This window comes from Eubalaena glacialis, chromosome 1 (genome assembly GCF_028564815.1).
Source record: "Eubalaena glacialis isolate mEubGla1 chromosome 1, mEubGla1.1.hap2.+ XY, whole genome shotgun sequence".
Classification (NCBI taxonomy): Eukaryota; Metazoa; Chordata; class Mammalia; order Artiodactyla; family Balaenidae; genus Eubalaena; species Eubalaena glacialis.
The window spans coordinates 30,266,167-30,281,035 of record NC_083716.1 but is presented as its reverse complement, the minus strand read 5'-3'; the positions used below and the strand labels follow the sequence as shown (position 1 = coordinate 30,281,035).

At 51.6% G+C, this 14,869-nt stretch overlaps 1 protein-coding gene across 3 annotated transcripts in view; it reads right to left on the bottom strand.

Annotated features, from left to right (window-relative positions):
- PYROXD2 (pyridine nucleotide-disulphide oxidoreductase domain 2) overlaps positions 1–13,006 on the bottom strand; it is a 31,609-nt gene extending 18,603 nt beyond the window's left edge. For all 3 annotated transcript variants that reach the window (XM_061208762.1, XM_061208820.1, XM_061208898.1), the window contains exons 1-5: positions 12,856–13,006; positions 8,464–8,483; positions 5,921–6,014; positions 5,766–5,839; positions 392–547 (exon numbers count right to left, since the gene is read on the bottom strand). In XM_061208762.1, coding sequence (XP_061064745.1) covers positions 392–547; positions 5,766–5,839; positions 5,921–6,014; positions 8,464–8,483; positions 12,856–12,982 — 471 coding nt within the window. In that variant the 5' untranslated portion in view covers positions 12,983–13,006. The remainder of the gene's footprint in view (positions 1–391; positions 548–5,765; positions 5,840–5,920; positions 6,015–8,463; positions 8,484–12,855) is intronic.
- Positions 13,007–14,869: the final 1,863 nt, after the last annotated feature.

Below are 14,869 nucleotides of genomic sequence, written 5' to 3'. Positions count from 1 at the left end.
TCATGTGCTTTAATGTTGATGAGCACTTGGAATTCTGTCCGAAAGCAGGAGAGGTAGAAAGCACATAGAGCATAAGGACATATCAGCGGACTCCCTTCTGAAGTTCAGGCGGAGGCCACCTGAACAGTGGCCTCAGGCTGAACACACACAGGTTTGAGGGTCTCCAGTGTTCAGCGGTCTTAACCAACTGTCCTCCACCCCTTCTCTTTGCAGTGCCCAAGATCAAAGGCTGGCACAGACTGGAGCCCTCCTAGGGTGGATGAGGTGGCCTGTCCACGCCCTTGTGGCCTTTGACAACCTGCTCTAGGACAACTCCAACCAAGCCCATTTTCTTTCAAGAGCGGCCACCAGGCTGAGATGGAGGAGATCAGTCTCTGGTCACCTTCCCTACCTGGGCATCCTTCCGTGAGAACTGGGCAATCTGCTTCTGGTTTTCTGCCATGTCTGTGCCCAGCAGAAGGGACCTGGGCACCTTGCCCGCTGTGCCCTCTTCCAGCATAGGTGTGAATGAGTGGGGGTTTCGAAGATGAAGCCTCAGCCCGTGTTTCTGCAGAACACAGAGAGCACAGGTAACTTTTGAAGGGATCTGCCCATGACCATTCTCTGATTGTGTTTGTGTGACCACTTAGGTACCTGCATGCAGGGTCCCAAGGCCTGTGGTCCTGGTTCCTATTTTTGATATGTGTATAAAAAGCCCTCTTGCGCAGGCACCCTATGGCAGACCACACCACGCCACGCCACGCCACCCCACCCAGTGCCAGGGACTGTACTAGGGTTTACAATGGTTACATCACAACAGCTCTGTAAGTATATCATCCTCATTGTACAAATGCAACAGCAGAGGCTCAGAGAAGTGAAATAACTTGCCCAAGGTCACATGGGGAGGTGGATCCTGGTTTCGAAACCACACCCCTGTGACTCCAAAGCCCTGGCTCTCAGGGCTAGTCTTTAAATGCCCGCATTTCAGAAATAAATAATTAAAACTGAGAAAGACACAAGAAAGCCACGGTCATGTGAAAATCCATATTTACAAGGTGGATAAATCATTCACATCAAAAACAACTTATTTGGGCTTCCCTGGTGGCGCAGTGGTTGAGAATCTGCCTGCCAATGCAGGGGACACGGGTTCGAGCCCTGGTCTGGGAAGATCCCACATGCCGCGGAGCGACTGGGCCCGTGAGCCACAACTACTGAGCCTGCGCGTCTGGAGCCTGTGCTCCACAACGGGAGAGGCCGCGATAGTGAGAGGCCCGCACACCGCGATGAAGAGTGGCCCCCGCTCGCCGCAACTAGAGAAAGCCCTCGCACAGAAACGAAGACCCAACACAGCCATAAATTAATTAATAAATTAATAAATAAAATTAAAAAAAAAAAAACCAACTTATTTACTTTGCAGACTCATTTACTCCAGGGTCACTTTAAATGGAAGTTCCCTTGATGCGTTGAAAATATGATTTGATTTACAAATATTTGACTAGCACACAGAACTTTCCAAGAGTACATTTACTTCTTCAAAGAAGGTGGAGATAAAACAAAAAGGGCCTGTGCTACCTCCACAAATAAGACTTACTGCTCCCTCTAGAGACTTCTTTTTTCTTAAACCACTTTATTGGGGTATAACTGACATACAAAGAGCTGTATGTATTTAATGTGTTCAACTTGACGAATTTGGCGTTTAGAGACTTCTTTCCCCAGATACTTGGTCTGCTCCCTCACCTCTCTGAGGTCTTTGCTCAAATGTCACCTGAGTAGCAAGTTCCCCACCCCCATCCCCTGCTCCCGAAATGAGATCTGTGAGCAGAAGTTTTAGGAAAACACGAGGAAACCAAAAGAGATCTTTCCAATAATTACAGCAGAAGTTTCCCCAAACCACAGGCGTTCCAGACGGCAGGATCTCCACGGTTGAGCGTTCTGTGGAGGTGAGTCTGAGCGTTGGTAGCGGCAGGCTGGGAGACCCGCAGGATCCTTTCTAACACTAAGATGGGGAATGCCTTCGATTCCAAACTGGAGGAACTTCCAGCTTGGTTCCTCTCGATACAGTGAACTCTTTACCACCCAGGTGGCGTCCTTAGTTCCTCTGTGTCTCTCACCCTTGGCATCCCATCCATCACCAAGTCTCACAGCTCAGCCTCCAGACCTGGTCCACATCTCCCCGCCCTGACTCAGCCTGAGCCACCACCTCGTGAGCCACCACCCTGCGACCACGGCTGCTTCCACCACAATCCACACCATCCAGCAGGTGGTATGACCTTTCATAAAGTCATAAATCCCATCACTCCACTTCTCGATTGAACACCTCTGCTGTCTGCCCCCCGCGCTCAGGATAAAGCGCAGGCCCTTCCTTACGGCGCGCGAGGCCCTGTCTCCTCTGGCCCCTGCCCCTCTCTCACACCATCTGCTGCCTCTCCGCCGGGCACTGTCTGCTCCGGCCACATGACCTTCCTTCCCCTTGGGCCTGTCCACCTTCACTTCCCTCTGACTGCAACGCTTTCTGCTCAGATGTCCACAGGGCTGGTGACTTCTTGGCATTCGAATGCTAGCTCAAACGTCACCCCTTCAGGGAGGTTTTCCTGGTCACCAGTCCAGGCTGGACCTCCAGTTCCTCACTGTCACATTGCTTTATTTTCCTTTCTTTAGGTGGCACTTACCTCGCCCTGAAGTCCTCTCACTAAGAGCAGAAGCCTTGCCCGCTTCCCTCACCGTTGTCTCCCCACACGCCTCTCCCAGGGCCTGGCACAGGGCAGGTGCTCAGAAGCATTTGCTGAATGAATGAATCAATAACCTCCCCCGACTGAAATAGGGACCCAAGGGGATCCCAAGGGTTGTTTCAAGTCTCAATAATTGAACAGGATTAATTTCTTTATCTGATTCCAGGACTTTCTCTCATAAAGGGAGCCGTTGTTATTCTTGATGGTTTTGATGATGTGGTGTCAGAATAAGAAAGAGCCGTTAAACCACCGTTAGGTTTTCCCTGTCAGATTTGCTCAGATCACGCAGTTCCCCTCTTGTAAAAAACAAAACGCTTCTGATTTACCCATGGGATTTCTCAGCATGTACAGCCGTCCCGGCTGGAAATTGCTGGAAGGGACAAGCTGTGTATTAGGGACCAGAGAAATGGGAGATTTAAGGGGTGTGTTTCTCAGAGTTGTGCTCTGGGGTCCTCCTGCTTCAGAATCATTGGCTCCTGGGCCCACCACAGTCCCATAGAATCACCCTTAGTTCCTCTGAGCAAGAACCACTTTCCCACCAGTTGCCCAGATTGTTCTGAGGGACCTGAAAATTTGAGAGCCCTGCCTTAGAGAGATTTCCGAGGAAAGCAGGAGCAAAGGGATGGGGTTGGGAGCCAGAAGGTGAGTGCAGGGCGGGAGGGAGGACGAGGGGGTGCCACTTGAATGAGGTCAAGGCTGGTCCAGGGAGAGTTGGGGAAGGCAGCTGCTGGCTGATATAGGATGAAAGACACCCCCTCCCCTCCGCCACATACACCCAGGGCAAAAGCTCTGCCCTCCTTGTCTGGATCCCACGACTCACTGTGGGGCCACTGTAAAAGCAAGCTTACTATCCAGGTGGATAGAACTGGGAGATGATCTCATCGACAGCTGGGGAAACTGAGACTTGGAAAACAGGCCCAGTGAGGTCCCAAGCAGGTTGGTGGAGTCATCCTCTGGCTCAAGTAGAGCTCAGTCTAATCGGGTACAGGCCCACAGTGGGAAGGTCTGATAGGAAGTAGCAGGCCACAGGTCCTTCTGGAGCCTCAGTTTTCTCAGCTGACAAATGGGCGTAATATTGCGTTGGCCAAAAGGTTGGCTCGGATTTTTCCGTAACATCTTATGGAAAAATCGAATGAACTTTTTGGCCAACCCAATAATACTAGCTGACAGTTGTCGAGCACTGACCATGCCCCGGGCACTGCACTAATGATTAGCAAACACCAGACACTACAATAGCCTTATGAGGCAGGTACTATTACATCTCCATCTTACAGATGAGGAAGATGAGGCACCACCAGGCTAAGTCATGAAGCTGGTAAGAGCAGAGCAGGGATTCAAAACCGACCAGTTAGGTTCCGGAGTCTGCAATCTCAGTCCCGTGCTCTACCGAGGCCAGAACTGCTGGAAGAGCTTATGTCTGTGACCTGGTCCACGGTCATCGGCAAAGTGCCTGGAGGTGCACGAGGCTGAGCTGGGTGGCTATCAAGGTGCCCACGGCGGCGGCACCTCACAGAACAAGGAAGAGGAGTCAGTTAGACCTGGCTCAAGTTCTTGGTCACTTCCTAGTGTGTGAACTTAACCCCCCTGAATCTTGGTTCCCTCATCATAAAATGGGGACACTACCTGCTCTTGTCTCATAGACGAGGACCAATTGACAGAGCATGAAAGCTCGTAGCCCAAGATGTGACACTGGTAAAATATATGCTCTTTCTTATTGTTTTGGAAACAGAATATTCCTACAAAGAGGAATAGTTGCCCTCCTATAGGTATCTTCTGAGTTGTCAACGTCCTGTTAAAATAAGGTACCCCGCACTCCGGATGGGATTAGTTCTGTGCATCATGCAGCAGGACTGCTTCCCCCCTTGATCTGAGCATCGTTCGCCTATTAATGCAGCCCAAGATCAGAGGTCAAAGGATATACTCAATTCACTTGGGAGCTGCTAGTTAAAGGAACCCTATGAGAATACCATTTTCAAATCAGTAACTTTTTTTAAAAAATAAAGAGAATAATTATGTGAAAATTTCTGTTCTGTGATCCTCAGCTTTCGTAAGTTAGATTTTTCAAAAGGAGGGTCTACCCCCACCCCTCCCCTCACACTTGCCACTCTGCATAATTGGTGTGTCTGAAAATTGCCTTCAGCTATCGTCTGGTTTGCACTGAAGTCCACAGACCCATTCCCAGGCCTTGGCAGGGTTTTATCCAGTCCTGGCTGGTGACAGGTGTGTGCTCTCTCTCTGTGTCTCTCTTAGGGGCTCAAAGAATAATTTCTTTAATGGGTGGCAGTGGATTAATGTCTTACTAATTTAAAATTTAGGGCAAAGTTGGTGCTGAAGTGCCATCAGCGTCATATACAGATGGCACAGGGGACCTTTTCTCCAAGTGGTGGGTGACAGAGGCACCGAGCAGGTAAGCTAAGTGGGCTCCCAGAATGCATGACCAAGTTTGTCAAAGAGGAAGTGAGGGGGTGAAGGAATCTGAAAGGGCGGGGGGCAAGACTGTGGACCAAGGTGAGGCTAAGAGGAGTCGACAGAGGCAGACTGTGAGTTCTCAGGATGCCCTCAAAATGGCCCAGGAGCCCAGAGAGGTGAAAGTCCCCGAGTCCGACTTCCTGCTCAAGCTGCCGAGGACGGTGACAGGCTCTCATGTGTAATGAGGGCAGAAATCAGCTCAGGTCCTAAGGCAGCTTCACAAACTCAGATGCCCAAGGGTCCTAGCAGGTTTCCTATGGGGGCTGGACAGACCCCGGGAAGTGATGTGACAAAGCAGAGCTGGGACCGAATCCATGTAAAGGGCCAGCCGGTACAGCATGTAGGAACATGGGCCTGATGTTGACAAAGCTTGTTCTTCGAGAGGTTTGATTTGTGTATGAAATTTCCTGATCTTTAAGACACCGGGTGGGCCAGACAAAGCCCATTTGTGGGCAGGCACTACGGAGACCATGGGAAATAGACACACCCTCGGAGGGAAGAATAGCAACTGCCTACTTCCCCAGCCCCCAAGCCATGGAGGAGGTGGACACACACACACACACACACACACACACACACACGCTCTACCTTTAGCTCCAGGTCGGTGTAAATCTGCGGCCGTAGCAGGCTGAGGAGGTAGGATGCTCGGGAGAACTTAAACCCTGAAAATGAATTGGATGAAGACAGTAACCAGGGGTCACCAGTGGTCACCCCCATGACCCTCACCCACCTCTTTGGCTCACCTGGGATTATTTCCTCTGTGACAGCTGCACCCCCGATCACGTGGCGTCGCTCAAAGACTGCCGTGTTCACCCCCAGTCTCTGCAGGTATGCCGCCTGGGGCGGGGCACACAGGGCCCTCCCTTTACCCCTGGGGGCTGACCCGCAGTCTCAGGGTCCTCACCACAGGGCTGGCTCAAGCTGCTCCTGCCTCTGAGATGCCCTTCCCCCTGCCACCCATAAATTTTTACCCCCCCCCCGATGTTCTCTAAGACCTGACATGATTGCCCCTGCCCCTCCACTTCCCAGCCTGAGGTGACCTTCCCTCCTGCAAGGTCCAGTGCCTCTGTGAACTCTTGCCCATCTCCTGGGGAGGTGGGGTGGCAAGCCTCGCTCTCCTCACTGGCCTGAGGCAGGCAGCACGGTGAGCTTGCCTTGTGAGTGCTGAGCCAGACCGCCCAGGTTCCACTCCCCTTTCTCTTTTCTGCTGGGGCGGCCTCAGTACCTAATCCATCCAGCCTCAGTTTCCTCATGTGCAAAAATGGGGCTGATGATAATAACACCCACTTTGACTGCTTCATGGGGCCGCTGTGAGAATTCTCTGAGCTGGTCCCTAGAAGGGGCTTACACGGGGTCCCTTGCACATGGGACGTGTCCAATCAATGAAGCCATGATTATAGCACAGCCTTATTTTGGGGAACAAATGATGCGGGGGGGATTAATTTTTCTCTAGCACTTAGTGGAAAATCAATAAATATTTGTTGAACCGAACTAGTCCTGAGTCTACAGACCTAAAATGCTGGTCCTCACACCAAGACAGCTACCACCCCCAAGGTGACAACAGGGATGGTGTAGCGCTGAAGGCAGACTTTTTAAAAAGCTCGCTTGGCGACTACAATGTTGCAGACACCGTGCGAGCATCATCTCATATGATCCACCCTAGAGGTCGGCACTGTGGTTCTCCCCATTTCACGGAGGAGGAAACCGAGGCTCAGTGAGGCTAATAGCTCAGGATCACGGAACTGATGAGTAGAGGTGTCAGGAACTGAACCCGGGCGGTCTGGACCCAGAATCTACACTCCTGACACATCCTAATGAGAAAGGAGAAAAGAGCAGCCCAACTTGACATTCAGAAGGTGGCCTGGCCCTCAGAGGTAAGCCCTGTTTCTCCCATTAGACGTGAACAATCTCACAATGATGACCGCAGACAGGGATAATCTAGACCACGGCAAAATGGGACAGAGCAAGCCCACTTCACAATTGTGTCTAAGCACAAACGAGACAGGGTCTACTGGGCCACCACAAAATACCAAATGCCCCCTCTCTCGGCCAAGATGAGTGATGCTATGTGTGCACCGTGACTGCTCTCCTCACCCTAGTCTCCCCTCCCCGCACACACGGTTACTGAGATGCCTGCTCACAGGGCTGCCCCCACTCTGACAGTATCCAATCTAGAGCCAACCCCTACTTCCTTAGGCTCTCCCCAAATCAGCCAACCGAAGTGCACGTCCTAGAGTAAGTTCTTCCTATACCTCTTATCCTGGGACGCCCCACGGTGTCCCCATGCTCACCATTTGTGTAAGGCTCTATGAGCCGGGTCCTTGGGGCACATCATCTATTCCCTTCACCTCAATTCGGTGAGGGTGGGCATTTTAATTCTCATTTTACCATGGCTCAGAGAGATAAACTGACTCGCCTTAACCTTCTCAAATGGAAAGTGGCAGAGCTGGGGACAAACCCACGTTGGTATTAATACAAAATCAATGTTTTAAATTACTGATCGGTTGAGTTAAATAATGTCCCCTGTGAAATGTTCAAGTAAAACTGCTATGTCAGGGAAAGTCTTAAGATTTAACACAGGTCTCCTGGCTCTCCATGTTGCTGAGCCCCCTGCATTGATATTCTAGAGCGGCCGCTGCTTCAGGAAGATGCTCCATGTTCGGCTTGTGGCCTGAACCCCTCTAGCACACACTGTGGCCTCCTAGGGGTACATGGACTCTGGTCTGAGAAGCACAGCCTTAGGGTAACCCTGGCCTGGCTCAGCTTGGGACCCAGAAGTCACCTGTGCTGGGGCAGGGCCCTGCTTCCTCTGCTAGCTCGGCTTCCTCGTTGTCTCCAGGGCACACTTTGGACCGTGTATAGCTGCTGTGTTCCCCAGGTTGGTACCTGGCCTAAACCTAGCTGGGGAACATGGGGTCTGTACACAAGGACAGCCCATCATCTGGAGTCAAAGGCCCCCCAGCCCCAGTTACCTGACCCCCCAGGCTCCAACCTGCCTCCCAGGCTATGCCCATTACACACTTTCCCAGCTATGTATCACCTCGCTTTTGAAAGGTCATGGGGGAAACCTATGAGCATTAAGGAGAGGAGAACAAGGGAGCCCCTGATATCCTCCTTAGCAACTGCAGATGTCCATTCGAGCCAGCCACTGGTCAGCACCAGGGCGCAAAGACTAGCCGGCCTTTCCTTCTCCCCCTCGGCCTTCATCCTGCTGGCTTCCTTACACTCCTGCTGAGGGCCACACACCCAGGGACCAATGAAGCGGGGCAGAGTGGGAAGGACTCACAGCCACCAGCCCGTTGTGTCCTGCAACGAGAAGGAGGAGGGGGGAGGAAAGCAACAGTGGTCAGCGGGCAGACAGACACATTCCTTGAGGAGTGTGGCCACCCACCCCGTCCCCATGCCCATGAAGATCCTGGAGAGGTAGCAGAACTTGGGGGACCCCCTCACCTGTACCTCGATGTTGGAACAGCATCTAGCTCAATGCTGTAAGACACCAGTCTTTGGGGAGTCAGAAAACCCTGGTTCTTGCCCTGAACTGAAAAAAGTCCTGTCACCCTGGCTTGGCCAGTGGCTCATGCTGGAGTGTGGACAGGGAGAAATCCACAGTCATTGGATGAAAACTATCCCACGAAGCCTCACATTGCTGGACTTCTGGCACTTGGGGATGAGCGGGTGACTGTCAGAGGGAGTGTGACAGTTGACTTAGCAGGGAAGAGGAGGAGGCGAGGCTGTACGACGATGCCGGACGTCCCTGGCTGGCATGGAATCACCAGCCGTCCGGGTGAGTGCCGGTCCTGTGGACAGCTGCTGCCAGGCACGGCTTGTTGTGCCCAAGTGTGGCTCACAACAGTGCCCCAGAAGGGGCGTCTCTGTCAATTCCCAGCGTTCCCCAAATAAAACAGGAAAAGCTCAAAATGAATGAAACACATACGGCTTTGACGTGCGCTAGAGGAGCTCAGCGCGCTTCAGGGGTGCCAGCTGACTGGGCAGATTTGTCTATTATAAAGTTTCTTTCCAAAAATTTTAGGCAGGCTGCCCCTGGGGTAGGAGCCCTGAAACTTGGCTTGGGATCCCATGTTCCACACCAAGCCCACTGCCAGCAAGTGCCTCTCCAGCTCTGAGAAGCTTCAGGCTCACAGGAGAACTCGGGTAAACACTGATTCCCCAACCCCTCCCCAGAATCTACTCAGCAGGTTGGGGGCGTGGACCAGGATGCACTTCACAGAAGCTCCCTGGTCATCCTGATGCAGGTGGTCTCAGACCCACAGGCCGAGCACATGGGGCCCTGGGGTTGGGGCCTCCCCTTTCCTTAGTCTCAGAATAAAATGCAGCAGCTGGAGAAGTCCTCGATGGGCAGAGAACAGGCCCTGGTTGCTTTCAGGGACGGGGGCCAGGCCTCCCCCGGGACACATGGCACATGCTTCTCTTTGGTGGTGGAAAGTCACTCTGAGTCTTCAAAGATGCCAGAAGATAACTATGTTCTCTGAGCGCCAACCTGAACCAAGCGTTGACTCTAATAAAAGGCTCAGCCATTAAATTGACAAACATCCCCAAATAGGAGGCAGCAATGACCCACATGATGGATTTCTCATGGCTGAACTGGTTTTGTTTTACACTTTCCACATAGAGACCTCCAGAATTTTCGAGGTCATTGAGCCAATTTATCATCCATTAAAGGAATCTTTGAAATGGAGTTTTTTAAACCTCTTTGACCATGATCTGAGGAAGAAATGCATTTTACTCTGTGACCTGATACCCCCCCACACACCAAATAAATGTATTTCACAGAAACAAAAGTTTCAGGAACTAATATTAAATCATCATGTGATAAGCATGTGATGATCTACTTCATTATATTTCATTTAAAAATGCTGATTGATATAGTACTATTTTTAATATGTTTTTGATAATTTTCTTAAGAAAGTTTAAAAAATATGACGAAAGGGAATCACGAATGCATGGATTGCAACCTGAAATTTGGAAAGTTCTGCTCTCAAATACATATGACAAATTAAAGGCAGACTGTCCTGGGCTCATCCTGGCTTCTGCTGTCTTCCTCACGTGTAAAAACAGAGGGCCTGCCGGACCTGCAGTGTTGAAGGGAGGATAAGCAGTAATGCATGTAAAGCACCTGTCCCTTAGCAGACAATAAAACGTAGCTGTCTTTTAATCAGTGCTGATCATAAATCTTGGAAAACTAATAAAGGCTTCCAGGCAACAAGGTCCAGTTCAATCATCACATGTAAGCCCACAAATGCACAAACAGACCTCAAAGGGCAAATGTCGAGGATCCAACAGCCCAAGTTCCTCTGCCCTCCCCCACTCCCCCACCCCCAGTCCTGGCTGAGCCTTCCTGCGGCTTCTGGTGACCTCTCCTTTCCCCTTGAAGGAGTCTTAAGGGGTGGGCTCGGGCTCAGCTTATCTCCAGGCCAGACTGCAGGGTTCCTTATGCAGCAGGCACAGGGGAGCTCTGGAGAAAAGCTGCTCTGAACGTGGGTTCTTGAATGTGTGGGCTGCAGACGCCTCCATCAGATCCATTCCAAGTGTTGGTTAGATGTGCTGACTTCCTCAGAATCCTAATCACCAGGTAGGGGGCCCAGGAACTGCATTTTAACAAGTTCCTTGGGTCATTCTTAGGCAAATTTAGTCAAATGACTAAATCAGGGTCCTCTTTAAGGTGGCTCCCAGGTTACCAGTGTGACTTCAGGGAGCAGAGATAATCTTTATCTTAGAAGATGCCACTGTGTTCCTCACTCAGGCTGGAAATGCCTTCAAACCAGCAATTAGAGAAGCAATGTCAAAGAAAAACTCAGGCCTGAGACTCACACACTTGTGGCAATTCACCCAGGTATCTGGGGACCTACGATCAACCCTCTCTGCCAAGAGACAGCAGGGCTGGGCTGTCACCAAGGGCAGGAAAGGTGGGAGGCATTTCCATTTCCTGAGCCCAGTCAGTGGGGGCTGGAGCAGGAGTCCCCCAGCCCTGGAAGTTGGTGAGATAGTTGTCAAACGCAGCCCCCGGTAAAAAATTAAATTACATCAACTTACAATGAAATAATTATATTAAAAACAAAGGTAATAAATACTCAAAGCTTGTCACTTCCTAATTGTTTTACTTTGCTTTCACGGTTGGCTATGCTTTCACGGTTATTTCCCTCTATAGACCCATACAGGGGCCATGCAACATGATGACCCTTGGCTGCATCTCTCTCCCAAATTCACCTTTGGTGACATCATATTGGTAACTTTGAAAAAGGCCACAGTGGGAGTATTCACACTATGGAAATCTGCAAACATTACATACCAGGGCTTGAGTTATTATGTTTTTGGTTGTCAGACTTAAGAAAGTGATGGAGAACCTGCTAATAATGTAGATTAAACTTAACGGCAGTTGTGTCTGTAGCTGTTACATTGTGAAATGGTGCAAAAAATCGAGGAACTGTTCTTCCAGTGTTCGAAAAACATCATCTGATTGAGCAAAGTCATTCCCGTCGTTGAGGAAGGAGTGAAGTTGACATAAATCTTTGTTTCACTCTCTTTCTGTTTAAATAAAAATATCAAACAACATTCCTTTCAGAACTATTTTCATTTGTCAAATTGCAACCACAGGTTGGTTACTGAGTTTGGCAGAAGTCACAGGTACTTGGTAAGAATGGATTGGCTACCTGGAATTTAGAGTATTGTATTTTTTATCTGCAAAACTGTGTGCTACACTTCTTTTACTTCCGTATTTATAATAAACTTACGTATGGATATATATGCACACATTTTCCCTGAGAGGTGACTGGTAAACATTTGCCAGCACACGGCTGCTCTTTGTAGGGGTAAAAGTGAAGAAATGCCCCAACAGGGACGCAGCTTTAAAGCTGTGTGACGAGCATGTCCTTCCAGGCCTGTCACGGTCGCTCTGTATAAACCCAGTTGGAAATAATGTCAGAAGCTGAAACTGGGGGCTGTGTGTGAGTGTGAGTGGAAGGCCCCGAGGAAAGGCAGCCTGGTCCTGGCCCGCAGCCTCACACACTCACGGTGGAATCAGGTGCCCTGCAGCCTGGGGCTCAGCAAAGCATAGCAGGGTCACTGCAGCAGGTCTCCCACGTGCCCAGGCAGGCAAGGCAACAGGGGCTGTCACCCTCTGCGCATAGGCAGGAGGATCTCTGGGACTCATTTCTATTTTTTCCTAACTCCCCTTTATGGAGCAACTGCAGTGTCCTCGGCGGGGGGGGGGGGGGGGGGGGGGTGGTCTCAGTGGTCAGGTGGTGGTGACCAGAACTCAGGGCACTTGGGGCGGCTGGATTTCACACGTCTGTTGTCCCAGGGCTCTTTCCTTCCAAACCTTACGTACCATATGCTGTCCAAGAGTATGGTGGCAACTACCTAATTTCACAGGAGGTACGTGGAAACCCCTGAATTCACCTAGTCCTCCCTGGTCATTCTAAATGGGAAGACCCAAGCCTGGAGAGGGCAAGAATCTGCCCCAGGCCACACAGTGAGTCGACAGCAAAGCCAACCCCAGAACCCCGGCATCTGCTCGCAGACAGGTGGGCTTTCCACACCAGCACCTGCTCTCATCCCAACTCCTGGTCAGCTTGTGCCAGAGTAGAGGGACACGAGGGGCTTGGAAGGGGCCCCTCCAGGCTGCCCTTCGGCCCCTCACCTCCGGCCCAGCCCACTTTACCTGCTCCTATTACCACCGCATCGTACTCCGGTTTCAGACGTCCCTTGGCGTCGGAGTGAGCTCGTCTCCAAGCCGGGCGGGGAGAGGCGCCCACGGCCCTGCAGAGCCCTCGGCCACATGCAGCCATTTCTGCCCCGGACTAGGCCAAGAATTTGCTTGCAAGCAGCTTTTCGTGCCTCTCCAGGCAGGGGGAGGAGCAGGGAGAAAGCAGGAAGAGAGGAGGAGCCGCAGCCCAGCTGCCGTACTTGGCCCTGGGCCATGACTAAACAGGGGACGCTGAGCTGCCCACAGCCCAGCCTGGCCCCGTCCACACCGGGCCGAGTCGCGGGAGGTCGCCTGTTAACCAGGCAGAAGTCCTGCGTCTCCAGGCCTCCGGAGAGTAATCACCGTGCTGCTAATTCTCTAGGGCTCCTGTGTGCCAGGCCCTGTCTGACCACGGTCGTGCAGCCCCTCGTGTAAGCCCCAGACGAGGGGCACTGAGGCTCGGAGAACGTGCGTGTGTGTGTGTGTGCGTGCAAATGAGTGTTCCAAGGGCCCATCTCCTCCCCTGTGCTGTCCTGCTTCTGGTTAAGGAATTAAAGGTCCGGGATGAGCTGCGGGTGGGAATCCAAGTAAAGAGAGGAACTTGGGTCAGACTCTGCTCCAGCTTCCCGTCCCTCCGGCTTGTAGGGGGGTAATTGCTCTATGTCCACAGCAGGCTCAGGGACCCGCTGCCTGAAGGCCTCTGGGGCGGGCCCTCAGCACTGCCGACACCGGGGCCTCAGCGACACTGCGGTGGGGGGGGACATCTGCTCCTGGGGCCCCCAGAGAGCCACACGTCCTTGCCCAAATGCTTAAACACCATCCACTTCACAGGCTGGCGCACAGCTGGAAAGGTCTGGGGGCCAGTTCAGTCCTCGTGATTTTGGGGGTTCGCCTGTTTCTTTTGAAGGCCTGACCATTTCTCTTCTGTGTTTTGGTACCTTTCCCATTTTCCAAGAATCCTCAAGGATTAAAGACCGCATCTGTAAATATCTTTGGCTTAGTGCTTATTATCCTTTGGCCTGTCCTGAATTAGGAGCCCCTTTTGCTCCCTATCCATTGGTTAGGACATTCCTCGTATAGGAAAAAGCACCCTAGGGGTTGGGAGTTTCTGTACTGCTCTGACATCTAGAAACCCGTTATTAGAAGTGCATCTCAAAATTAGGAGAGTATGTTGCTTCTAGGTAAGAGGGACTTCTGGGGACACTTCTACTCTCGACTCAGACACCCCTCCACATGCCACGTAAAGTTTACACCGTGTGTGTCTCTGCTAAAATCCGAGTCAGCATCTTCCCTCCAGTGTTATTTATAATATTGAAAAACGAGGGGGACTGGTTAAACTAGACATGTCACATCATGCAGCTGCTAAAAGTGAAGGAAAAACATTAGGTGACAGGAGTGAGGATCCTAAACAGCAGTGGGCTTCTAGACTTAGTCTTCCCCTTCCGCTCCTCTGTACTTTCCACGATCATGTCATAATTCCTGTCCATAAAGTCATGGTATGAAGGAGCAAGGCAGTCCCAGTCACCTCGCGACTCTGTCCCTCACTGCCACCTTCTGCGGACTTTAGTCCGCGGTGTTCTTCTAGCTCCTTCGGTACCTCTGTCCCGGCAAGCTGTTCACTCAACAGGAAAGATCAGTCTGCTCTCATGAATTTCAGCTTGAGACTGAAGGCACGGAAGGCCTGGCCGCTGTCTGGTGTCACATGCGAACCCACCGGCTCGCTGACCGTGTACCTCTGCCTCCTCACTTCCCTCTGTCCCAGCTGTGGCCTCTCGGCCCCAGAGCAGTGGATGCTCCCAAGTCCCAGGGCTCTGACGGCCTCTTGTCCTTGTGTCCGTTTGGGGGGGACTTTCAGGTTAGAGGAAGGGCTGTACCCCTGGGGCAGTGCTCTCAATCCAGGGCACACCAGGACCCCCAGAGAAGCTTTGAAAAACCTTAAAGCCTGGGATCCATTGGACCGAGTGACACGAATCTCTGGGGCGAGGCTGGG